Raw genomic sequence first — 27,005 nt, forward strand, 5'->3', positions numbered from 1 at the left:
TCTCTCTCTCTCTCTCTCTCTCTCTCTCTCTCTCTCTCCCCCCCCCCATTAGCAATGGTAGTAAACTTCAATTTGTTATGCCTCCTTAAGAACTAGCTGATAAAAATTATGTCTTGTGATATCGGCGAATAGTCTGCAAAATGAAATAAGAACAGAAATTAATAGATTAAACGGAAAAGATAAGTGCTGAGGGGGGAGGGGGGAGGGAGACGGAAAACAAAAGAATAAGGAAAGATTAATGATAATAATAATAAAACCAGACAAACACTGAGTTATAATGGTCTGGGGGTGGGGGTGCAAATCTTACTTCAAGGGATGGCAGAACAGGTATCCAAATGGTCAAATTACATCCTTCATTCCCAGGAAAGAGCTTCAATCTACTGCCACAGATTGTGCAAATGACATGTGGCACCTTTTTGTCAAAGAGCTCTGGGTGTGTTCACATAGACTGTCACATCTGTCCTCACAGGAGATGAACTGGGATAAGTATTATTAAGCTCTGATTTTGACAGGATGAATGGTAGCCCAGAAAGGTTAGTGACATTCCTAAGATTATACAGCAGAATTGAGGGGGTGAGGTGAGAGTAAAATCCAGGTCCCCTCTGGTTTTCAGTTTCCAATGGAAATGAATGATTCTAGGTTGCCTAACTGTAGACAAGAATACATTCTGGTGTTTTAAACAGACTCAGGTCACATTCTGCTTTAGAATGGGATTTGGCATCCAAAGTACATATTCTGTGAGTAGTCCAAAAGAAAAGTGGGTTTTAGCAAACTGCCTGTGATGCTGGCCAGGAATGACCGAGGAACAAGTTAAAACAACCAGGGTGACGGAGACACACTAATTGTCAGAATTCTGAGAACTGTCCTGGATGACTATAGAGAGAGAGAGGAAAGATATGGAGCTAGAGATGGGAGAAGAGATTCAGCTGCCAGATGAGTAAGAGTGAGTGAGGGACACTGGGGCCATATCACCCCTATGTCTTCTCTCTATCTTGGCTCCATACCAACTCCCCCCACCTCCAATTCCAAAAACACTTGGTAGAATCTTTACTGACTCCAAGGTAGGACACAGATGTTACAAAGTCTCATGGTTCTGTGGTCACAACCCTCCCCATAGCTAAGAATTAAGTCCTAGAAAAAAATTTAAAAAAAAAAAAAAAGGGAAGGACAGAGATAGAGTTTCCCCCCAGGAGAATAGGGTTTTCAAATGCCCTTTTAAAATTTCATTGGCCCAAATCAAAACAGGTCTGTGCTCCCATTTTTTTTCCTTCCACACCACCAGAAAAAGAAAAAAATTGATGCCATGTTCTCAAATGCTAAAAACAAAAATCAATCTGGCTTTCTGAGGAAAGTCATCTGTATTAAACTGGCTGCACCTGTGTTCCCCATTTGGGGACTGACTCAGCCACATCTGGGTCCCAAAGAATTGAGGGTTGGGAGGAGATAAGCAAGGGAGAGAGTGGGATTGAGGGTGCAGGTGTGAAATGGGTGTCTCTTATTCGAAGTACGGATGGTCAGGGAATGGCAATGGGAATGGGAATGGCCTTCTCCCATGGGTTAGTCTTTCCCTGCCATACGGTTTCTGAACAGTCCTTCTTGGACAACCTTGCTGGGCCCAATCTGGGCCAGTCCCAGCCAGTAGCCATGGGCCTTCAGTGCTTAGGTGAAGACAGATGGGCTTTCAGAGATGCAACTGTTATTTGCTTACTGATTTTGTAGGGTGGGGAGGCCTGAGAGGGGAGGAGAGATGGGATAAAAACTGTTTACTGCCAACGAGCAAGTGACATGAAGTTGACCAGATGGACAACAGCTTGCTGAGGCCAAACACCTAAGCCGTCAATGCCATCTAAACCCTCTGGACTACATTAGGGAATGGAGCAGTCCTGACGGTGGCAAGCATCCCAGGCATGGTACATGATCACCCCAACACCTACCCCTTGAGGCCATGGGATCCCTCTTTCATTACGGGGAGTGGAGGGCATATATGGTGCTGCCTTTTCTTCCCATGCTCCTTCTCATTGGCTCTTTCTTCCAAGGGACCAGTATCTTTCTTGGAGAGACCTTGGTACAGTTATTTGGGATTCACACTTGGCCTGTCAGTGAAGGTTCTCTAACGTGACTCATGGTGGGGATGGTGATATGTTGATTTCGGAGGGCTTATGAAGGCTGATGGAGGTGGGGAAAGAGGAAGAGAAGGGAAACAGAAAAGACCCTACCTCCCCACATTCCTCAAATAGTTCAATTAAAAAAAAACACATATTCCTTTGGGAACAGTGCCCCACCAGTGGAAGGAATGAGTGATGCTGTTATCAAAGGGCAATGGGGAGGGTGCCCAAATCCACAAAACATCAGGATGAGGACAACTGGACCTTGAAACCTCCTGCTCATCCTTCACCCCTCTCAAAAAAAGCCTTAGGGGGGGCACACTGGCGAGGGAGGCAAAGAGGAAATGATATCTCCCCTTGATCCAACTATCAGCTCATAGGTTGAGAAGGATGCAAATTGTAACATTAACAGGTACAGATGAAGTTTGGGATGTGTGTGTGTGTGTGTGTGTGTGGTGATGATGATGATGATGATGGGTTTCCTGTGCTTCCCCTCACCTTTTTAAGCCTTGCTACGCTTCTTTTTCTACACTCTGGGATTACAGTATTTTTCCTGCCCATCCTTCCCTTGAGCCAGGGGGCAGCTGCCCCCAAGCAGGTATGCTGGGCTTCTCCACTCCCCTCTGCTCATCTATCTGAGAGAAGCTGTGAGCAAGGAGTCCTCAGTGTAATCTAGAGTAATTGATGATCCCCTGGTAGAGAAATGTCTTGGCACCAGGGGAAGCCTCCACTCTGGACTCCAACTCCTTTGACCTTGCTCCACCCCCCAAGTCTTAAGGGAAAAGGTCTAGCCTGCTTGTGGTAGCAAGGCAGACCACTTTTTAAATCGACCCTGAGCTCCTCTCCATTCATATGAATGTCCCCCTCCCAAGCTTGAAACAAAGATGCATGTTTGGTCCATGGTATCAGAGATTGAGAATCTCAAAGAACCTTAGAGGTCATCCAGTCTAAACCCCACATTGTAAAGATGAGGGACTGAGGTCCAGGGAAGGTGGGTGACTTGACCAAGGTCACAGAAGTCATAAAGGTGGGATTTCAATCCAGAACTTATGACTGCAGAGCCAGTGTTATTTCCACTATATCATACTAGTTCTCCTACCTATATCTCCATGGCCAAGAACCTGCCACATCTTCATTTTCTTTGCTTCGTAATTAAGCCCAGGAGCCAGTGCTTGTATCCACCTGGTTCTAGGTAACTGAAGGTAGATAAAGCTCCCAATAAGGCTGGTTGCCTCCTAATCGGTCAGGTGTGAAATCTATCCCAGGGCCCAGCTTTTCACAGTAACGTCCTGCCTCTGACCAACGAATATAGACACACAGAGGTCTGAGCTCTGCTTTGAAGACCTTCCTTATGACTCTTCAGGAAATACCTCCGTTTCAGGCCAATAATTTCCCGTTGTGGGGAGAGACTCTCTCTCCGACCCCACCACACTGCCTCCCAGTTCCAGGCTGCCTTCCCACTGCCCTGGGGGAGCTTCCAATCCCAGGTGAGCCTGCCAAATCACAGCAAGAGTCTGGGACTGGAGAGCAGTCCTTGTAGACTCTGACTGAATGGAAACCAGGGCTGCAGCAAGACTGACACCCACACAGAGGGAGAGAGGTAGGAAAACACCCAACGATGGAAAGCAAACACCAACAATAATAAAAAAAGAAACCCACCAACACACAGGAAAAGAGCATCCAATTGAGAGCTGTTAGAAATGAATCAGTCCGGGAAGGGGGAGGAGGATGGGAGGAAGACGCCAACACATGAAATTTCAGACACATGGTGGGGAGGAGGAGAGCGGTGATGGTGGGTGGAATAAATCCCAGAGCCCCCAGAGTTAAATCCCTAATGAGACATAACTTACAACACATTTCAGAAAAAATAAGAGTGATCAGAGGGAGACCTCTGTCTTCCAGGATTTCTACTGTTTAATCTTTCCCTTTTTTCTTAAAAACTTCCATTTTCAAATAACCAGCACCAATTAACATACATTAGTTAACCAAATTAATTCATCAGAAAAATTAATCCAAATTTCTTATCTGTGTCCTGATACTGAGGATGAGTATGTCTTTTTTTATCTGGATTTTTTTTTTTTGCATGAGTCAAATCCTATTCTGGATTCTCCCATCTACCCCCAAATCTGTCGGGTTTTCAGGGTTGTGGGTGACACAAAGGTACTCACCTGGAAACTGATAGCTGTAGCTTGGAGCAAATCCGGGATAGCCTCGGCCATAAGTCGCCACAAAGTTTGGGTAGCCTTGAACACATATATAAACAGGAGAAAGTCATGTTAATGAAGCTTGGCTCTTTACTCTTTTCAAATTAGATACAGGAAGCAGGTGGATGGGGATAGCAGGGTGATCATTCTGGCTTTTTTCTTTCTTTTTTCTTTTTTGGAACAAGCCCCAGATCTCCTCTTCAATAAGGCCCTGGACCTGTGGTATGGGTCATCTTTCTCTAGTGGCTGTGGAGAACGGGGCTGTCAGTTTACACACAATTAACCTGAGTGCGGCCAGCTAAGGCCCCAAAGACCAGGCACTCTTTCTGAATCGGCAGAGTAAATGCCAGGTACTAACTGGAAACCCCAGAGCCCCTGCTTGGCTCTGACATTTTGGGAGCTTACAATGAATGTACTTTACTTTAGAGTTATTGACAATGGGAGGCCTAGGTATTAGTAATGCTTACTCCCAAGGGAGAGGGGGACAGCCATGAAGGGAAACAAAGCACCTGCACCAAGCAGGTTAGTTAAGGGGAAACAGTTCATTGGGGGAGAAAATTCAAGCTTGAGGTTGCCTTTGGGAAGCACATAATCCATTAGACCCCACCCAGAGTGAAGCAGGACAAGTCTGTGTTTGCACCATAACTTCTACGGCCCTGGTGGTGTTTTCCCAAGAAAGCACTCTGGATACATAACCCATTGGAGCAGTTAGGTGGTATGATGTATACAAGCTGCTAGGCTTGGAGTCAGGAAAATCTGAGCTCAAATCTGTCTCAGATGCTTACTAGCTAAGTGACTCTAGACAAATCACTAGATGAATCAGTTTCCTCATCTGTAAAATGGGGACAGTAATAGCACCCACCTCAAAGAGTTGAAGTGATGATCAAAAGAGACAATAAAATATGTAAAGTGCCTTGCAAACCTTAAAGTGCTATACAGAAGTATTAGCTATGATTATTTTCCAGCATGGGGAATGCTCTCTATTTTGCCCTTTTCAGAGAGTAAGATGGTGTTTTCATAGGATATTTTGCTCAAGGGGCATGGAACGTTTCTTCTCAGGATGTCTGTTTTCTCCTTTGAGGAAAAGGGGGCAGAGGTGCACTTTGCTGAAAAGATTCAGGTGGGAAACAGATAAACCACTGCCAGCAAAGCTAGGTCCTGCTGCATTCCTGGTCGACTTTCTTCTCTATCTCTTAGCAAATCATAGTGGGCATCTTTTCTCCTTCTTGCCTCATCATAGGATTCTAGAAGGCGAGCTGGAAAGGATTCTTCCCAGAATCCTCAGCTACAAGTACCATACCAGTCTCCCCCAACCACCTTTTACCTGCTTTGTATATATTTGTGATACCTATATACTGGGTGTCCCAAAAATCACATGCAGTGCTAAGTTTTAATAAACACAAATTTATGGTTAGCTTTAATAAGCTAATGTGCATTTTTTCAAAAAAGGGGCAGCTGGGTGGCATGCTTAGATAGAGTAGACAGAATGCCAGGCCTGGAATCAGGAAGACTCATCTTTCTGAGTTTAAATCTGGCCTCACACACTTACGAGCTGTGTGACTCTGGGCAAGTCACTTAACCTTGTTTGCCTCAGTTTCCTCATCTGTAAAATGAGCTGGAGATGAAATGGCCAACCACTTTATCTTTAACAATCATGAATTTTAATATCTTTAATCAGCATGAATTTGGGTAGCTTTAATAAGTTAATATTAATAACAATCTAATAACAGGCTGAAATTTAATAAGCTTAACACTGCATTGAGACTTTTGGGATACCCAGAATGTATAAATTCTCTTACCCTATAGAATATAGGTTCTTTAGGAACAGGGATTATTTCCCTTCTAACTTTGCATCTCCATCACCTAGCATAGGGGCTGGCATAAAGCATGCAATGAACAAATGTTTGTTGATTGACTGACATGGCCCCAAACAGGTCTATAATCTTTTCTTCTTTGAATCAGTGGTTAGTGACATGATCTCTTCTTTTTCTTTTTTTTTTTGTTTTTCCTTTTTTTCCTTTTATTTATTTATTTTTATTAATGCCCAAGATGGCATGCATTTTGAATACCCCTTCCTCTAGTCTGCCTTCCCTTCTATCTCTCCCTCCCTTCTCTTATCCCCTTCCCCTTCTATTTTCCTGTAGGGCAGGATAGATTTCTGTACCCCATTTCCTGTATTTCTTATTTCCCAGTTGCATGTGAAAACATTTTTTTAAAACATGTGTTTTTAAAACTTTGGGTTCCAAATTTTCTCCCTTCCTCCCTCCCCATCCACCTTCATTGAAAAGGCAAGCAATTCAATATAGATTATACATGTGCATGTATGCAAAACACTTCCACAGTAGACATGCTATGAAAAACTAACTCTATTTCCCTTAATGCTATCCCGCCCCCCCCATTTATTCTATTCTTTCTTTTGATCCTGTCCCTCCTCGAAGTATTTGCTTCTGATTACCCTTTTTCCCAATCTGCCCTCCTCTCTATCATCCCCCTACTCTCTTGTCCCCTTCCCCCCGCCCACATTTTCCTGTAGGGTAAGACAGATTTCCACACCCAATAGCATAGGGCCTGGCATAAAGCACGCAATGAACAAACGTTTGTTGATTGACTGATTATGTACATGGCCCCAAACAGGTCTATAATCTTTTCTTCTTTGAATCAGTGGTTAGTGACATGATCTCTTCTTTTTCCCTAGTGGATAGTTCTATCAAGCTAGAGACAACATGGCCTGGGAACCAGGAGATCTGGGTCCTAGTCTCAGTCATATCCCGGTCATCAAAATTCAACCATGCACAATTCCACTTCCAAATTTATGGGTAGTGCTAAAATGAAGATTATACTGTTTGACCTTGTCTTCTTCAGGGAAGGGAATAAACATTTATATAACAACTACTATGTGCTAGGCACTAGGCTTAGTGCTTTTACAAATATTATCTCATTTGATCCTCACAACAACTCTGGGGGGAGGTGCTATTATGATTCCCTTTTTACAGTTGAGGAAACTGAGGCTGAGAGAGGTCAAGCAACTTGCCCAGGGTCACACAGATAAGAAGTGTCTCAGACCCAGTGTTCTATCTACTGTGCCACCAGATCACTTCCCCTTCATCTCACCTCCTCAACTGGACTAGATCAAGGGTTCCCAAGCTTTTCTGTGTCATGGCCCGCTCTGGCAGACTAGTGAAGACTATGGACCCCTTCTCAGAATAATGTTGTAAAATTCATAAAATAAAATACACAGGATTACAAAGGAAACCAATTATATAGAAATACAGGAATATTTTAAAGGTTCGCAGACATATTAAATATTATTATTAAAAATCAAGCATTTTAAAATATTTTTTAAAGCCCATAGACCCCAGGTTAAGAACCCTGGGCAGATGGTCTCTATGATCTGAGGCCCCAAATGATCTATGGGCCTGTGGAGGCCCCATTCAAATCTGTGACTTGAGGGCTGAGACCATTTGTGCTGCTTTCTCGATCCAGGGAGAAACACTCCTGAATTTGCTTTTTGTCACAACTCATTGGCCAGTTGAAATATTTCCACCTTGGAGGGGCCTCAGTGCCAGGGCCTTCACTATTTGTTTTCTAGCATAGCACTGAGTCATGAATTGGTGGATTCCTTCACGGTTCCTCTAGGCAAGCAAGACCAAATGATCCAAGAGCTTGGCATCAACTTTCCTTTTGGAAGTGGAACATAGATGGTTGAGTTTTGAGGATGAGAGGGTGGAGGACAGTACCAGGGTGGGTGGGTGGGTAGGTGGGTGTTGGTAGAAGGAAAGGAAGAGAAAGAAGGAAAAAGGAGAGGGGAAAAGAGGACACTGAAGCTTTAAATAGACATGTACACACTGGTTCTTTCCTTGATACTTATTTCATGGCTGAGTAGCTCAATCCTCTTTTAAATTAATCACCTCTGCTATTAAATCAGATCTTTCAGGGTTAGATTTCTCATACCATTATTTCAACAATATTGATAAACGGATTATATGCAAACAGCCAAATCACTGCTGCCTGTGGGGCTTTCCTGATGAAAAATGACGGTGCTGTATCCAGCTTCGGCACTGGGGATCTTAAATATTTTAGCATTAATCTGACAGTGAAAGCATTAGCCCATGTGTCACCTTCAAGACTCCTGTGGAGGAGGAGGATGGGGGCTGCGGATGGAACATCAAGTTCCTTCCAGCCTCCTGATCACTGGGATAAACACGTCCCCAACTTCTCGACATGCCCCAAAGCCTCTCTCCAAGAACGGCAGACAGGAAGGAAGTGGGGGTAGGGGACTAGGAGGGAAAAACATGGTTTACTGTTGTCCTCCCAGTATCACCTCCATCCTCCCCACTCTCCAATGGCCACCAGTATGCCTTCCAACAACAAATATGAGAAGAACATGGCATGTGCCAGAGAGGGGCTCCCATCCTCTGCTCCCCTCACTGAACACCCTCTAGGTCAGGCAGATGAAATCATAAATTTATAATACAACATTACTTCAATTTTCCTCTTCATTTACCACTGTGATGCCCAGCTCTGCTCTAACGAGTCACAGCCCGAGCCACACAGGGGAAATTGGCTGGCTGAATATCAATAGCACATTAACACCAGGCCCATGTGGATGCTTCATCAAGCCAAATTATGGCCAGGATGACCTATCTACCACTTCCATTAGCTGCCATTCTCCTCCTGCATTGGCCAATGCTCGATTTATTTGCTTCAGTACTCAGAGTGACTGATCAATTCTGTGGTAATTATCTCTTGTCACTGAACTAAAAAAACCCAAGGCTTTTTCCTCCATCTCCACCTTTCTAAGCGGATCTACCTTGCCATATTGGGAGAAAAATAGAACACACACAAAAAACAAAAACCTTAATATCAACAATTAAAATTAACTTGCTCCTCCGTTTTGGACAATTGAGCTAAATCTTTTGTTCCCATCTCCCAAGGCGGCAGGGTTCCGAAGGCTCCAATTCTCAATCCTTTGCTTAGTCTAGAAAATTCGTATGTTCTCATGATATCGAGGAACATTATTCATCCTCTCCTGTGCTCTGTTACTCAGCTACCCAGAAAGATAGAAAACTGCCCCGACCAGGTCTGTTGAGAAATGGAGGCAGGCTATTTAACCATGGAATCATTTAAGTGTGAAGTGTCTGTTTCACAACACGTAAAGAACATCCTGTATGGCCCTGGAAGGTGGCCAATTGGAGGGTGTTCACATAAGGAACCAAGTGATGTTTCCATTATGGGACCTAGGAGTTTCTGTCTATAATTACGTCAGAGCCCTCAGAAAGATCCCCCTGAAACCCACTTTAGCTCAAGGAAGAGTAGGATCCTCATTTGAAGTTCCTGAAACCCATTTGGAAACAAATCCATGAGTTCACTGCCTTGGGAACAATATGGGGGTGTAGCCAGCCTCCCTTCCTTCTTCCCTTCCTTTCCTCACTCCCTCCTTCCTTCTTTCCTTCCTTCCCATTCTTTCCTCCCTCCATCCTTCCTTCTTTCCTTCCTTCCCTCCCTTTCTCCCTTTCTTGAAAGTGAAAGCTTTCCATTAAATAATGAAAAGCGAAGTGAGCAGAAGAACTAAGAGAACATTGTATACAATGACAGCAATATTGTTCGAAGAGTAATTGTCCACAACCTAGTTATTCTGAGTACTATAAATACTCAAATCAACTATAAAGGACCTAATGAAGGAAGATGCTATCCACCTCCAGAGAAAGAACTGAAAAACAAAAGTATTCCTAGTATGGTTTTACATATACTTATAAGTCTGTGTCAAATGATGGTCTTCTGTAGTGTGGGATGGGGAAGGAGGGACAGAGGCAGTTTGGAACCTAAAATGTAACAAAAATAAATAAATTAAATTTGAAAAAAAAAAGAAAGAAAAAGAAAGTGAAGGCTTTCTTCATCTCCCCAGCCCTGCTCTACAGAAGGGGGACCCAGTTCTTTTCTAATATGTTTTTTAAATGGAAGGGTGCTAGGAAGGTGAACTGAGTTAAAAAAAAAATTATGATAACTTTCCTGAGAGCAGAAAAAGCTAAGGAGAATCTTAATACTGATCTTTGGATAGAGGAAGAGGTATTTTCTTTTTCCTTTTACTAGGCCTATGATTTTATCAGTATATAACTCATTGTGTAAACTCTCACCATCAACAAGGATAGACAACACTTCCATAATTTATAGTCTTGGAGTTATTCCTGGGGCAAGAAAAAGAAAAATTATTTAACTATAGTCACAAAGCTAGCACGTGTCCCAGGCAGGGGTCAAACCTAAATCTGCCTCTTAGAGAAAGAATCAGCACATGGCTTTTATGAAGATCAGAAGTTGTTCATCTTTATTTTATTTTTCTGGAGGCAACTGGAGTTGAAAATGACTTGCCTAGGGTCACATAGCTAGTAAATGTCTGAGGTAGGGTTTGAACTCAGGTCCTCCTGACTCCAGGACCAGTGATCTACGCACTGAGACACCTAGCTGCCCTGACCTTTATTAAAGAAATAAAAGGGCTCAAAGAGTAGTAGGTGGGACAGAGGTTAGACGCCTGTAAGCACTTCCTAGTAGATGCAAACACTCAGATGACTAGTGGTGAAGTCAATCTTCCTTATAGAAAAATCTAAGTCTTAGACAGCCTTAGAGAAATGAACTAAATGCTATCCTCCCCTCAAGCTTTCCTTCTTTAGAAGGTGCCTTCCAGCCCCATATTTCTCCAAACTCTCCTAGAAGACTGTAGAAGCATCAAGTGCAGTGATTGCTAGGGACCCTTTCTCTTTGCCATCAAGAATTAGGTTACTCTGCACTGGCTGGCCAATTTGTGATAGGATCATCACTGCTTTAAATTTTTTTTTTAAACAAAGCTAATAAAATAATCTCATCTCCCCATACAAAATGTTCAATTCACCTTTCTCTAACACGCTCACAGTTACTTAATGGAAGCTGTTTTTTCAAAGATTAATTTCATTGTTTTTCCAAGCCCTGAAGTAAGATTTTTGTCAAATTGCAAATGCTGCTGCTGCTGCTGCTGCCGCCTTACATTTTGGCCAACAGCCTTGCTTGGACTGTAACAGAATTACAGTGTGACATCCGAGGTGTGCTATGACTGATGGGAATTAGAGACAGTAGACATTCCCAAGGGAACAGGCCCAGTCTGATGAATCTTTCCTATTTCTGCTTCATTTGGAAGAAGCTGCAATGCCATCACTTCAAAGGGAGAAGGAAAATCCTCCCCAGTGTTCCAGGAAAAAAAGGGATTGGAATAAACGATAGATTTTACTTATAAACAAGTATCCCCCTCGTCTTCCAAAAGGTCCAATGGCCAAAGACAGGATGGTGAAGGTAGAGAGTGACCAAAGAACAACCTGAAGTGGATTCTGATTTTTCTTCTCTATAGTGGTTTAATTCTCGAACACTTCCAAGCTATGTGTGTGTCTCAGTCCAAGCCACTTAACCTCTCTCTGTCTCAGTTTCCTCATCTATAAAATGGGGACAATAACAAGACTTACCTAGAAGGGTGAATGAGATAACATATGTAAAGTACCGTACCATACAAATGCTAACTATTATTGATGCAGACTTCCCCTTCCATACATACCTCTGGAGGGAAACAGATTTTCCCGAGGGCCCAGATAAAGGTTTCCACAGAATCCCTGTGCTGATTTTTTGTGAGGGCAGGCAGGGAGAGAACTCTTGGTAGATGAATATCTGAACTGTCTCACTGTACCAGGCCAAGCCAGGGCCTGGGCTCCAGGTAGAGGGCTGAGAGGTATGCCAGGTCTCAGCCTCAGCCAGAGCTTGAGTAGTCAATAGGTACAAACTTTAAAAAGCAGAGGAGCAGGCCAAGGGCTGGCCATAACTCAAGGGGTAATAGACTTTTAACTGCTACAATATTTTTTTTTACCAACAGTTAATTCTTTAATGTGACTCTAGGAAGTAGTAACTCGAGACTTGAAAGAATGGGAAAATAGCTAGAGCAGATAATTAAGCATCTGGTATTCATCATAGCTCCATCCCTCACTCAAGGCAAGCCAACGGGATCATGCTCAGAGAGCTGAAGGGGGGAGGGGGAAGGATGGGGAGGGGAGCAAGGGTGGACCAAATGGATAAGCTCTAATCATTCTAGAGTACCTAGCAGTGTTTCCTGCAGACCCAGTGAAACCGTGGCTGTGGGGAGGGTTGCTCTCAGGAGCAGTTCTTCCCAGGTGTTCTGTCTACCTGTCCTGTTCAGCACCATTTGTAATGCTCTGTTTCTCTCCCAGAAACACCCTCAGCTTTTGTCCACCCTTACCTGCTCTTAGGGTTCTGTTTCCAGGCTTCAAGCCACATTCCCACGTACCCAGAGGTCATTTTTCTTTCCCAATTTGTGTCTCATTCCCCTTCTTTTGACTCCCTGGACATTGTGACTGTTTCTTACTCTTAATCAGTCAATCAACAAGCATCTATTTAGCATCTACTATGTGCCAGGCACTGTACTAGGGTACAGAGACATCAAAATGAAAACCAAACAAATAATCACTCTCTTCTAAAGGCATATATTCATTCTGTCATGGGAAACCACACACACACACACACACACACACACACACACACACACACACACACACACATACACACACACACAAATACAAAATACATATGAAGTAATTTTTACAATACAAGGTAATTTCAGGAGGGGAAGAAACCAACAGCTGTGAGGATTGGGAAAGGCTACATTAGGAAGTAGCATTTGAGCTGAGCTTTGAAGGAGATACTGATTCCAGGTGGTGGAGGTGAGGAAGGAGGGAAGGCCAGGCACAGAGGACAGTCTGTTCAAAGGCAAGGAGATAGGAGAGGGTGTGTCATGGATAAAGAACAGGAAAGCAGCCAGTTTAGCTGGCCCACAGAATGTGGAAGTAATGTATAAAGAGATGGGAGAGGTAGGTTGAGTCTAGGTTGTGAAGGGCTTAAGAGAGGAGCCTGTATTTGACGGTTAAGGTAAGGGGCAGCTGCAGGAGCTCTCTGAGCAGGGGAGTGGCGCAGCTGGACCTTTGCTGTAGGAATGTCACCTTGGTAACTGTGTAGAGGAAGAATCAGAGAGGGGCGAGAGTAAATACAGGGAGACCAGTTAGGAGGCTACTCCAGGAGTCCAGCGGAGAGGTGGTGAGAAGCTGAAACTATGGTGGCAGCTGAGTGGGTGGGGAGAAATATTGTCCAGATAGAATCTGTAACTGGATATGGGGAGTGAGAGAGAGAGAGAAAAAAAACAAGGCTGACTCCCAAGGTGGTGAAGCCATGTGGAAGAATAGTTGTGCCTTAGGCAGAAATAGGAAATTAGGAAAAGGGATGGGTTTCTTAAGGAAACACAATAAGGTATGTTTTTGACATGCATTAGATCATAAACTCCTTGAGGGCAGGGACTGTCTTTTGCCTCTTTTTGCACCCCCAGTGCTTGGCATACAGTAGGTGCTTAATATATGTCTGGGGTAGTTAGGTGGAGCACTGAATAGAGTGCTGGGCCCAGAGTCAGGAAGACCTGAGTTCAAATCTGGCTCCAGACACTTAACTAGCTGTGTGACTCTGGGCAAATCACTTTACCTTTGTTTACCTCAGTTTCTTCATCTGCGAAATGGGGGTAAGAATAGCACTTATTTCACAGAGTGTTTGTGAGGATCAAATGCCGTAATATTTGTAAAGCACTTAGCACAATGCCTAGCACATAGGAGGTGCTACATAAATGCTTATTCTCTTTACATCTAAATCAAATGTTATCTAATAAGCAGTTGTTGATGTGAGATTGGAACTCAGGAGAGATACTATACTCATATATAAAGATCTTGAGTCATTTGCATAAAGATGATAATTAAACCCATAGGAGCTGATAAGGTCTCTGGAGAGAGGGAAAAAAGAAGGGAGGAAAAAGTGATGGAGGGAGGAGGGGGGTAGAGGAAGAGGGAGAAAGAGAGAGAGGGAGGGAGGGGGTTGTGGTGGAGAGAAAAGAAAAGAGGGCCCAGAACAGAGCTTTGGGGTGTGCTCACAAGTTAGGGACAGAACATAGATAATGAATTAGCAAATGAGAATGGTAGGGAATAATCAGACAGGTAGGAGAAAACCCAGACAGGAGAGAGTACCCAGGAGGTTTAGAGGGTGGTCAAATAGAAGAGGAGCCAGGGAAACAGAACTATAAGGATTAATGGCTATGAAGGAAAGCATTTCTGGTTCCTGGTTTCTACAGGCTGAATACAGAATATGGGTGTGCTCCTCTGCACTGGGAAACATACTGACCAAAAGTCTCTTGCATCATTTTGCTTCTCTATTAAGCATTTGTTTATTTATTCCACAGAAGGTAAAAAGCTGGGACCCAGAGAGGTGTCTATCAAAGCTCACATGGTAGAGTTGGTAAACAATCTTGGGCCCTGGATGTGAAAGTCTTCCCACTATTCTACGTCCTGGGGCCCTTAGCCACCATCTTTAGCTGACAAGCCATATGCATTAAGGTGAACATAGCAGAGTTATTCACTCTTCTTAAGAGCCCTTTCTTTTCCTCCAGAGAAGTAGTTGGTTCTAAGGGTATAATAATACTAATAACAACTCATATTCCTACAGCACTTTAAAGATTACAAAGCATTTTTCTAAAAAACAATCATGAGAAAAAACATGATGTAATGGAAAACTCATAGAGTTTGAGTCCGAGGATCTGGGTTCGAATCCTAGTTTGTGCCACTAGCTACCTTTGTGACCTTGGGTAAGGCACTTATGCCTAAAATGTGGGGGCTGCACTAAAGGACCTCTAGGGTCCACCCTTCCAGCTCTGACCTATGATTCCAAAGAGGCAGTGCAAAGATTTTTATCCCATTTTACTCATGAGGAAACCGAGGCTAAGAGAGGGAGCTTAAGTGACTTTGCCTAAGGTCACAAATCGAGTAAGTATCAGGGTCAGGACTTGAACCTTTGGTTTTCTGAACCTAAGCCCAGACTTCCTTCCATTATAAATCATACAGTCTCTTTCAAGGAGGATCCTCTAGAAACTAGTTGGTTAATGTCAAAAAGTTTTTAAAACTTAAAAGCAGTACTTTAAACAGCAATCCATTTCCAATACATAAAGAGCTTATCAGACTGTAGGAGAAGGGACTCTTAGCCAAACCAAATGAAAACCCATTAAAACTAGACAGATCTTGTGCCTGAATGGAATTTTACCATTAAGTACCATTTATCCCATTTTAATTAGTATTTTCTGGACACACAATAACCGGAGCTAAAATACTGTTCTCTTGCCTTGAAATTTCTAATTATTGTTGCGACCTACACAATTATGCATCTTCACTGCTTTCTCCGTCTTGCCTGCCATTTAAACAGCAAGATTTTCAATTATCTATGTGGACCTGTCAGAGATACCTTTAAGAGAAGGGGCATTATACGTGTCTCAATTTCTCTAAAAGCCAGGAGAGATCGCTTTTAGTCAGAACAAACATACTTTGTCTTTCATCATTCTATTTTTTTTTTTTGTGGTGTGAATAAAGAGTAAAAACAGGCTATTTAAAACATCCATTTAAATGCAAATTCTGATATCCCAAGAAAAATGTTAATCATTTAAATAGACAGGATCCTTCCCACTGTCCCTCCCCACTCCCCCACACCTTCCCTTCCTGCTTTTAGAGAGTGGAGTTGTAACCCAGAAAAGTTAAGCCAGAGACATGGGGGACAACTTCCAGCATGGGTGACACAAACAAGCAAGGTGACCCCATCCCATTCCTAATGGGCTCTAGTATCATCCCTGGGACTTACCTAGCATTCCCATGCCTAGCATGAAAGCATCCATTGTGTAAGGGAGGCCCCTGGCCCGTCCTCTTGTCCCGGGTGGGAACATCACTTCCTTAGGCTGTGCTTTCTTACATTCTACCTATTGAGGGGAAAAAATATATACAAATGAGATGCTAATTAATTCCAGGGAAATGTCAAATGCAGACCCACATGGGTAAGAGAAAGGTTATTTTTAGCTGAGCTCGTTATACTCCAAGTAAAAAGAGTTAAGGAGAGTAAATGGCCTGCAGAATAAATATTTAAGAAAACATACCCCTTGTGTAAATCTTACTTTGGAAGACCCTACGAAGATGAAATCAGGGGGCAGAGAAAGCTAGCAAGACATATGCACGCTCAGGAATGTTGCCTCGGCTGAAAACTGACTAAAAGAATCCCTGGTTTGGGAAGAATCATAGGAAGAGCACATCGAAGATGGCTGTTTGAAGTTCTAATGAAGAAATGCTGTCCTTGAAACCTACTTCCAAACATTCTTTATAAAGTTAAAGCATCAACTGTGTTCTTTTTCACTGCATCTTCTCCATTTACTTCGAATCCCTCTCCCCCCTTGCTGACTCTTTTTCATTGTTATATATTGGGTTACGCCAAAGTGACCCCCAACTTCTTTCTGCTCATTTTTTCTACCTTTGGAAGTTCCTGAAAATCCTATCAATCTATTTATTCAGAAATTATTTATATGAAAATCTTACCTAACTGGAACAGAGGAGAAAAAAACACCCCCCCCCAAAAAAAGCCCTATGAGCATCCCAAAGGAATGTTACAAGGGTCAGCACTTGGCTCACAGGAGAGGGCCCCAGTAACCAGCTCAGAGCCCACCTAAGTCTTACTTGCCACACAATGCTAACAAAATTCATTATTCTGGTTTCCTAGCCCAGAGCAGCTAGGTAGCAGTCAATCAAAAGGATGGGGCTGAAAGGGCTAGGTACAGGGAAAGAAACAGAAAAATTAAAGAAAGGGGTGGGGAAAGGACTATTGAGTATAGAGACAGTTCCTGCTTTATTTAAGTGGACCTGTTCTGCAGACCTCTATATAAAGCAATTTTTACATAATGTGAATTTGCCCGTGACAGGGGAAAGGGAAGGAGGGAGGGAGAGAGACAGGAAGGGGGCTACTGACCTGTAAGGGGAGGGGGCTGGCATGTGATTTAAGGGCATGTGGGGGTCAGGGGCAGATAAGCAAGAACAGGAGGAGGAACAAGTTGGAGGTCCAGGCCCTGGGGGCCTGGCTAGAACTGAGAGGAAGACCATGCAGAAGAGTAGATAGGTGGCGGCCAGACACAGACACTCAGGAGATGATAGGCAAAACGCAGTGGTGGTTGGGGGGAGGGTCAAAGGTCTCCTCTGTCGCTGCTACAGGTCTCAAACCAACAGCTACAGAGGTTTCTCTGCCCGTCTGTTCCGCTTTCACTTGGAGGGTTTTTGTTTTAGGGCTTTTAAAAAAGTTGGGTATTGGAGGGATTTTTTTGGTGGGTGTGAGAGGCCACAGAGCATAGAGTCAAGGAGCAGGAGTGGAGAGAGAACACAGCACTACGCAGTAAAGTTAACATCGGTGTATTTTGAAATGTGGATTTCTTTCAGAATTCTTTCTGCAAAGTCAAATTTGTGTAGCACAAATTTACATAAAGCAAAAACTGTTTGTAATAGTCTGGGAACATTTAGCTTAGAGGGACATCTAATAGTCCAGGAAAGCAGGGCAGCACAATTTATGGTCAGGATGATGACCCTGAATCATCAATAAAAGGTTAAATTATATTTAATAGACATGAAGACAGGAATATATGTAATGTATGTTCACAGGATCATAGATTTAGTGCTGGGAGGGGCTGTAGAGACAATCTTCCAGTCCAATCCCCTCGTTTTACAGATAGGAAGCAAAAATCTCAGAGGTTAAGTGACTTTTCTCTTCGACAGTACTCTTGACCCACAGGACTTTCTCATGTATGTCACAGAGATTTTTTTTTTTGCCCTGTAAATTCATTCTACACCCTGCCCCCAACCTCCCTGTTCCCAGATTACTCCTTCCCGTTTTAAAGATCCCTTTTACGTATAGTATTCCTGGGGCAGCTAGGTGGCACAGTGGATAGAGCACCAGACCTGGAGTCAAGAAGACCTGAGTTCGAATCCAGTTCAGACACTTACTAGCTGTGTGACCCTGGGCAAGTCACTTAACCCTGTTTGCCTGTACCCTCATCCATAAAACGTGGTGAAGAAGGAAAAAGCAAATCACTCTAGTATCTCTGCTAAGAAAATCCCAAAGGGGGTCACAAAGAGTAGGACATAACTGAAATGACTGGACAACAACATAATAGTATTCCTCTGTTAGAACGTAAGCTCTTTGAAGGCAAGAACTCTCTTTCTGCTGATATTTTTAGTCTCAGCACTTAGCATAGAGCCAGACACAAAGCAAGGGCTTAATAAATACTTGTTGATTTCACTTACTCAGAGTCATACCACCACTGGCATCAGAAATAGGATTTGAACACGTCTTCTTGACTCCACGCCCAGCACCTAACCACTACACCATGTTCAGAGGCCATTTAGTTTAACTCCTAACTGAAGCTCTATGACACACCTAATAGATATTTAAAAATAACTTCTTATCAGGTACATCCCACCAAGACCTAGGACGTTCATCCCACTTTTGCAGCTTATTTTTTTAAGTGTTATTTTTTATTGCCATCTCCTCCCAACACTCCCCTTCACCTCCAAATAAATCTCTACCTTATAACAAAGAAATCATTTGTTTTTGTTCATTCATTTCAGTCGTGTCCAACTCTTCATGACCCCATTTGGGGTTGTCTTAGCAAAGATAATATAATGGTTTGCCATTTCCTTCTCTGGCTCATTTTCCAGTTGAGGAAACTGAGGCAAATAGGGATAAGTGACTTGCCTAGGGTTGGACAGCTACAAAATGTCTGACACTGGATTTGAATTCAGGTCTCCCTGACTGCAGGCCTGGCACTCTATCCACTGTGCTACCTATCTAATCATCAGCTTTTCTGACTACGTAACATATCTGCGCCTCCCTCTGTACTTATAGATTACCATCTCTCTGCCCAGAGGCAGAAGCAAGTGAAGCAAGTTTCCCTATCAATCCCCTGAAGTCATGATTGGTCACTGATCAGAGATTAATTGGTCATTGATCGGAGATCTATGTTTTTCAAAACTGTGTTAAAACATTTAGAAAGATTTTCATTCCAAATGGTTAGAGTTGAAAAGCCTTGGCATTCAGTGGCGGTGGGGTTGGGAAGGGTAGATTTCAATTCCCCAATGAAGCTAGTTAAATGAGCCATTATGTTGGGTATTTCTGGCTGCTGTCTCCCTAAAGGCTACGAGCCTAGAAGAGAGAGGAGTTGTACGTTTTGGTATACTCAAGATAGCTCCCTCATTATTCCTCTCTCATTGTGGCTTGCTTGTGGACCCACAGTTCCTAAAGAAAATGAAACACATCTCTTCTCCTGGGTCCTGGGGTAGAGGCCCCACTGTTTATTTTCCACAGGGAACATCATTTACATGAACCCTGCCACTCTTAACAAGCTAGGAAAGGTGGGCGTGCTCTGTACATGCAAACAGATAATTACTCAACTCAGACCCTGAAATGGAGAATAATATAGCAAACCAGCTCCTTTCCTAATAGCCCTATCAGTGACAGTCTATTGCATTGTCTTATGAAAACCCTACGCTTGTTCCTAAGCAACCTGATCAACGAAAATTTCAGGTTTATACAATTTTCATTTAGGTAACATGAAGGTTAACCGACTGTAATGGGAATATTTTAAACAAAACCACCTACTCTTCCTGCTCCTCGGCTAAATGCACTGAACTCTAGGGGAAGCTCCTTTACTTGTCTCCATCTTTCTCAGCAGCACTCAGCTGTGTGCATTCTGCCAAAAACTCACTCACTCTCCTGAGCATGGCCAGCAGCCTTGCCGTCAACGTGGTGCCAAGAACGGCTCTGGTACTCGAGCCACATGTCACCCTGCCTTTTCTCAGAGGCTTGAAGAAAAAAAAACTTACGTACAAAAGTATTATCACAAAGAGTTGGAAACAAAATACATGCCTGATGATTGAAGAATGGTTGAGTAAATTATGATATGTAAATATAATAGAATATTACTATATTGTAAAGAATGATGAATGTGAAGAACTCAGGGGCAGGAAAATACGTATGAGGTGAGAGAGTGAAGGAAGAAAAGACAGAAGGACAATGGTTTCAACAACGTAAATAAAGACAATGCTAAAAAGGTGACACAGCTTCTTGAGTTCAAATCTGGCCTCAGACACTTACCAGCTGTGTGACTCTGAGAAAGTCACTGAACCCTGTTTGCCACAGTTTTGCGACCTATAAAATGGGCTGGAGAAAGAAATGGCAAACCACTCCAGTATCTTTGCCAAGAAAACCCCAAAGAGGGTCACGGAGAGTCAGACATGATTGAAAAATGGCTGAACAACAAAAGGCAACAACATTCAAGTCAAATACAACCATAAGCTGGGTGCCATACCATCAGCATTAAGGCATAGATCCTTCCTTTCTGTTACCAGGGAGCAAACTATGGAAGTGGAAGTGATATGTACCAATAGTTGCAATTATGCTATTAAGGAGTTTTGATGAACTTTACAAGGAATGACGCTTTATGGCTGGGGGTGGGGTGGGGAGATATTTTTTGGGTGTTGGTTGGGAAGTGTCTATTGTGTCAAAATGAAATATAGAAAAAATAAAGTCAAAACACAGAAAACCTATCCTCTAGAAAAGAAAGATATAATCAAAGAAATACAGACTAAAAGAACAAAAGACAACGAAAGTGATGAAAGAAGATTTTCTTTCTTATAATTTGGATTTTCTTATAATCAGGAAGCCTTTCCTACTCAGCTCTCTTGGTTCCAACCAATACAAATCCTTTTTACCAATAGAATGGTATAGTGTGGAATGCTACATTAGCAGGTGGTGTTGTTGATTCACTTTTTCAGTCATGTCTGACTCTCTGTGATCCCATTTGGAGTTTTCTTGGCAAAGATACTAGAGTGGTTTGGCATTTCCTTCTCCAGTTCATTTGACAGATGAGGAAACTGGGGCAAACAGGGTGAAGTGACTTACCCAGGGCCACACAGCTTGTGCCTAAGGCTGGATTTGAACTCAGGAAGATGAATCTTCTTGAATCCAGGCCCAGCACTCTATCCATTATACTACCTAGCTACCCCCACCTTAGGAGGACCTAGGCTGAAATTCTGGATTTAACCTTCTTATTACCTGCATGACATTATGCAAGTCACATAATCTTTCTCAGTCTCAGTCTACACAATTATAAAATGAGGGAGGCTGAATAATATGACCTAAAGTCCTTTCCATCTTTAAACATATAATCTCAAATTCCTCACAAGTATGATGGAAAGAACACACAGGACTTGGATTCAGAAGGCTCATGAGCCCTTTCTTTATATACATATATAAATATAAAAATATATATAATATTATATATTTTTAAAGATTCATTAATTTATTTATTTTTAGTTTTTAACATTCACTTCCACAAGATTTTGAGTTCCAAATTTTCTCCCCATCTCATCCCTCCCCCAACCCCAAGACAGCGAGGATTCTGAATACCCTTTCCCTTAATCTGCCCCCCCCCCTTATTCCCTTCCTTTTCTATTTTCCTGTAGGGCAGGATAGATTTCTATACCCCATTTCCTTATATCTTATTTCCCAGTTGCATGTGAAAACAATTTTTAACATTTGTTTTTAAAACTTCGGTTCCAAATTTTCTCCCTTCCTCCCTCCCCACCCACCCTCATTGAGAAGGCAAGCAACTCGATACAGGTTATGTATGTGTAGTCATGCAAAACACTTCCACGGTAGTCATGCTGTGGAAAACTAACTATCTTTCCCTTCATCCTATCCCACCCCCCATTTATTTTATTCTCTCATGAGCCTTTTCTGATAAGTCACTTTTGGTCCATGGGTGAGAACCTGGGCAAATGACTTAAACTTTTTAGAGCTTGAGTTTCTTCATCTGTGAAATGGGAAACGTGTATTCTCAGAACCTTCTTGGGTTGTCAACGTGTGAACGGCATCTAGCAAAACCTTAGGGTGCCCCATAGAGCTATATTGTTATTATCTTGTTACTGCTGTCCTCATTCATCTCCTCTCATCAGCTGTTTGTTTATATTTAACATTTGTCAGACTATCTATTGTGCAGGTGGAGAAAGTGAGCTCAAGCTCTGTAGGCTCTACCCAAGAATCCTCAGGACAACCCCACAGAAGATAAGATCAAGGGAATTACATGGACCTCAACCTGCTCCCTCAGGGTTGTGATTTCTTCCTCTAGGTCTCTGCATTTTGAAAGTTTCATCATCATCATCACCATCATCAATAATATATTATAATAAATAACATATTATGATATAAGTATACAATATAATATGTATAGACATATTAGTTAACATAGATATAATGATAATACAATATATAAATATAATAAGACATAAATATGTTATAATAAAATTGATGTTTTCAACTTGAGTTTGAGAATTCAGATAGAAAGTCCAAGGACAAGTCACTGTCTTGCTATTATTCTTTTCTATTTAGGTGATTATGCAGATAGACAAAACAATTGCTCAACTATTTTGCATTTTTTTATATATCTATATGTGTGTATATTGAACAGACCAATTTACGTACATGTTATCTCCCTCAGCTAGACTGTAAGTTTCTTGAGGGCAAGGGCTATCTTCAGTTTTGTCTCTGTATCCTCAGTGCTTTGCACAGTGCCTGGGATGTAGGAGGCACTTTATGAATGTTTGTTGATGGATGGATGGATTGAACTGAATTGAATATGAGTAAGGGAATAGAAGCATATCCTCTCTAGGCTCATTTTTGGTACCCCTCCACATCATGGGGATAATATGTACGTCATCCTATTTCCACATGGTTCCCATTCTTTCTTCTAGACCACTGTATTTTGAAAGCTGTTTTACTTTTTCACTCCACACAGCTTGAAGATTAGGGGTAATTGGGACAGCAACATCTATTAAAAAAAGTGAAGTTTTTATGGACCAGTGTTACATCTGGACAATTGCGAGCAATGGTTTGGGCTTGATAATGTCTTGGTTATCATCATCATTATAATTGCTTTCCCTATACCAAGTCTCGCATATTTTGCACTTACATTCTTCTTGCTATTGTTAGACCCTGACCGGTCACTTAATCCCCTCAGTGGCTCAACGCAACTCTAAGATTGTAAGTTGCAGAGACAGTGCTGACCTGCTTTGCTAGAGGGAATTTCCTAAATCAAGGGGATCACGGTTTTTGTCCTTATCCTAGCCCCAAGGATGGAGACTGAAGAGATGTTATAAGATTGGGGTTTGACCAAAGGAGGAAGACATGTCTGCTACATTTGATTGGTTGTTTCTTCAGCGTAAGAATGTTAGTTTCTATCTGTTCCCCCTTCCGCATTCTTCAGTGGGTGCTTTCTTCACAAAGTGGATTGACTGTTAAGTAACTAAAGTTAGGATTCTGCTTCTCTTCCCCCTATACTCAACAGTTGTAACATGGCCTCTCTCTAGGCAGATGTGACCAATAAATGATCATGTTCACCAGGAAGAGAGACCTCTCTGTTCCAAGTCAACAAACAGATCCAAGCTCCCATCTAACAATTTCTCTGGCTCATAGCAATTAATAGGCTGGGTTCTTGGGGCAGAGGAGCTGGGGAGGAATTGGACTGAAAGTACTTTAATAAAGGGGTACAGGGCAGGGGATTTGACTTTATTTAGTCCCACATGAGTTGCAGGAATAGCTTGCCCAGCTCTCCATCATCACTTGGTTCTAGGTGTGAATGATGGCAAACTCAGGGTGGTGAACTGAAGAGAAAGAGAATCAATATGGTGGCTGTTGCCACGACAACCAGCCACAAGTAGAACTGCTTTCAAGCTCTTACCTACTATACATCTCTCCCATCTTCCACTTCTTCTGGCCCAAGCTTCAGCAAGGCTGAAGTTAAAACACCTATGATCAACTCCCAAGCAAAATACATTCTCATGCTAATCTGTCCAGGGATGTATTTGAAAAAAAAAAAAAGGGAAGCTGGGTCCTGGAGAATGGAGCTTCTCTAGGTTATGATTCCTAAGTCCCTTGTATGAGTGCAGATCTGCTTTACCTTTCACTGAAATAGTTCATAACAACAAGAGAACATAACAACCACCATCCTCTTTGATTGAAGGACTGGTAATTAGCAAAGAAATGCCATTTGGTTCAGCACAGGAAAAAAAACAACTTTGTAATGAACCTCATTGGGTAATCAGTGACCAATTGCTGGTACCAGGAAAGCAAGTTTTTAATTCATGACTTAGAGAAACACATGGTCCCAGAAGATAATGTTCAGAAGGAACAAATGACCATTATGAGTCCGATAAATAGAAATGTTCTACCTCCCCAGATGCATGAGGGGATTGATTTCAAACTTCCACTCCACAAATACATTCCTTGCTTAGCAAACCAGATGTGGCAATAAAAATAAGGGAGAAGGACGGAGAGTGGACCTAAGATTTCATCAGTCTAGGGGACTCAGGGCCAAGGAAACGCCTTCTACAATGGAGGTGGGGACCTTCTCTGTGACATGTAGAATTGCCTAGAACACTGAGAATTTCCGTGGTGGACCCAAGGTCATTGAGCCAATGTGTGTCAGAGGCTGGACTGGAACTCAGACCTTCCTGCCTTTGAGTTTGTCTCTGTATCAGGCCACAATGGGTGGTGATAATAATAATAGTCAACACCTATATTGTCCTTTATGGTTTCCAAAATGTTTCACCTCAGTGCTGTCAAACTCAAATAGAAATGAGGGCCATTAAACTATACCTAAAGATCCCTGTGAGGTACATATTGACTTAGTTTTAAAATATATGATCTATGTTTTATTGTATTTTTATTTATTTTGTTAAATATTTCCCACTTAACATTTGAATCTGGTTCAGGCCAAACTCAGGAGCATCAAAGGCTGCAAGGCTGCACCTCTGCTTTACACACATTATCTCATTTGAGCTTTAGAATAGACCTGGGAAGTATAATCATCCCCATTTCATAGGTAAAGAGACTGAGGCTCAAACAGGTGAAGTGATTTGTCCACGGTATTAATAACAGTAATAGCATTTATTTAATGCTTTAAGGCTTAAGATGCACTTTAAATACATGATCTCATTACTTTCACAAGCAACTGGTAAGGGAGGTGCTATTTTTATTCCCCATTTTACAGATGGGGAAACTGAGGGTGAGAAAAGTTAAATGACTTGTCCACAGTCCTAATGCCAGTATGTGCTGGGGGCGGAATAAAAATCCAGATCTTCTTTATTACAAGTTCAGCACTCATTCAGCTACACTGTAATGTGCCACAATGGTACTGGGTGTATATGTTTGAGGCGGGGATGTGTAGTGTAGTTGACTAACTCTCCCCAGATGGGAGGAAATAGCTAGAGATGGAGTAAAATGAATTACCCAAGGACCCATTTGACGATCCTAGATCTGGGAGCTGAAACACTTCCCTTTAAAGTATGGATCAGAGGTGAGATGCCTAATACGGACTTCTGGTCATTCTTCCTTGTCTCTGCTCTCTTTTTTCCTTTTCACTAGAGACAAGTTGTTACTGAGAACTCAGCATTGGTACAATACTGGATAGAGACCTGTAGGTAAGGAGTAACACCTTGCAGGCTTTGCTGCTTACACAGTATTTTCTGTCCATTACCTCATTTCATGAGATCACAGGATTTGGAGCTAGAAGACAGCACCTAGTAATAGTATCATGGATTTAGAGCTGGAAGGAACCGTAGAAGCTCCCTAATCCAACCCCTTTATCTTACAGATGAGGAAACTGAGGCCTGGAAAGGCTAAATGATTTGTCCCATGTGGCTGTGCTTTAGGTCTGGGAGAAGGGAGAAAAAACCTTTTGAAGAAAAGAGCAGAAAACTCTTAATTTTACCAAACAAAGAATCAATTTGTGCTTCATTGCAGAACTCACCATCCTTGGGCTTTTCGCTGCCAACCAAGGTCTGTCTGTAAGCTATGAACAGCTGAAAGTCATCGTTAATGCTGACTGTGAATGACCGTGAGTCCCATACTTACATTTGCTGGTGATGATTAGTTTTGTGCATATGGTGGGGGATGCTGTTGTTGAATGAGAAAGCAAAAGGTGCTGAAGAGTGGTTTAACTTGGTTTTTTTTCTAGAGAAATGATCAGCCTGGAGAAGCAACAGCCTTTCCAGAACCAGCTAAAAGAATACCCCTTTACATCTTTTACCAAACACTTGAAAAGGGACCACACAAAGCTACAAAATCCCAAGACACTAAAAAGTCTCTCCTCTAAGTAACAGTCCCTTATCACCAATTGTGTACTAAACATTTCAAATTGGATGTCCAGAATAATCCTAAACCCAACACGTTCATTTGTTTTAGTCATTTTTAGTCATGTCTGACTCTTTGTGACCCCTTTTTTAGGTTTTCTTGGGAAAGATACCGGAGTGGTTTGACATTTCCTTCTCTAGTTCATTTTACAGGTGAGGAAACTGAGGCAAACAGGGTGAAGTGAATTACGTAGGGTCACACAGCTAGTAAGTGTCTGAGGCCGGATTGGAATTCAGGTCTTCTTGACCCCAGGTCTGGCGCTCTATCCACTGCACCACCTAGCTGCCCAACATGTCCATAACAGAACTCATTATCTTTCACCCCTTCCAAATTTCCCTATTTCTGTGGAAGACACCACCATCCTTCAGATCAACCACCTTCATACCTCTAGTGTCACACTACTTTTCTCTCTCACTCATCTCACATACCCAATCAATTTCCAAAGCTTGTCTTTTCAATCTTTGCTTCATCTCTAGTGTACATCCCCTTCTCTCCACTCAAACAGCCACCAGCCTCGTTCAAGGTTTTACCACCTCACCTG

At 42.4% G+C, this 27,005-nt stretch overlaps 1 protein-coding gene across 2 annotated transcripts in view; it reads right to left on the reverse strand.

Moving 5' to 3' along the window:
• Window positions 1–27,005, reverse strand: part of MSI2 (musashi RNA binding protein 2) — a 538,989-nt gene that overhangs the window by 64,250 nt on the left and 447,734 nt on the right. For both annotated transcript variants that reach the window (XM_027870531.1, XM_027870532.1), the window contains exons 10-11: window positions 16,049–16,163; window positions 4,274–4,348 (exon numbers count right to left, since the gene is read on the reverse strand). In XM_027870531.1, the coding sequence (XP_027726332.1) occupies window positions 4,274–4,348; window positions 16,049–16,163 (190 nt within the window). The remainder of the gene's footprint in view (window positions 1–4,273; window positions 4,349–16,048; window positions 16,164–27,005) is intronic.

This window comes from Vombatus ursinus, unplaced genomic scaffold (genome assembly GCF_900497805.2).
Source record: "Vombatus ursinus unplaced genomic scaffold, bare-nosed wombat genome assembly UNPS02014797.1, whole genome shotgun sequence".
Taxonomy (NCBI): Eukaryota; Metazoa; Chordata; class Mammalia; order Diprotodontia; family Vombatidae; genus Vombatus; species Vombatus ursinus.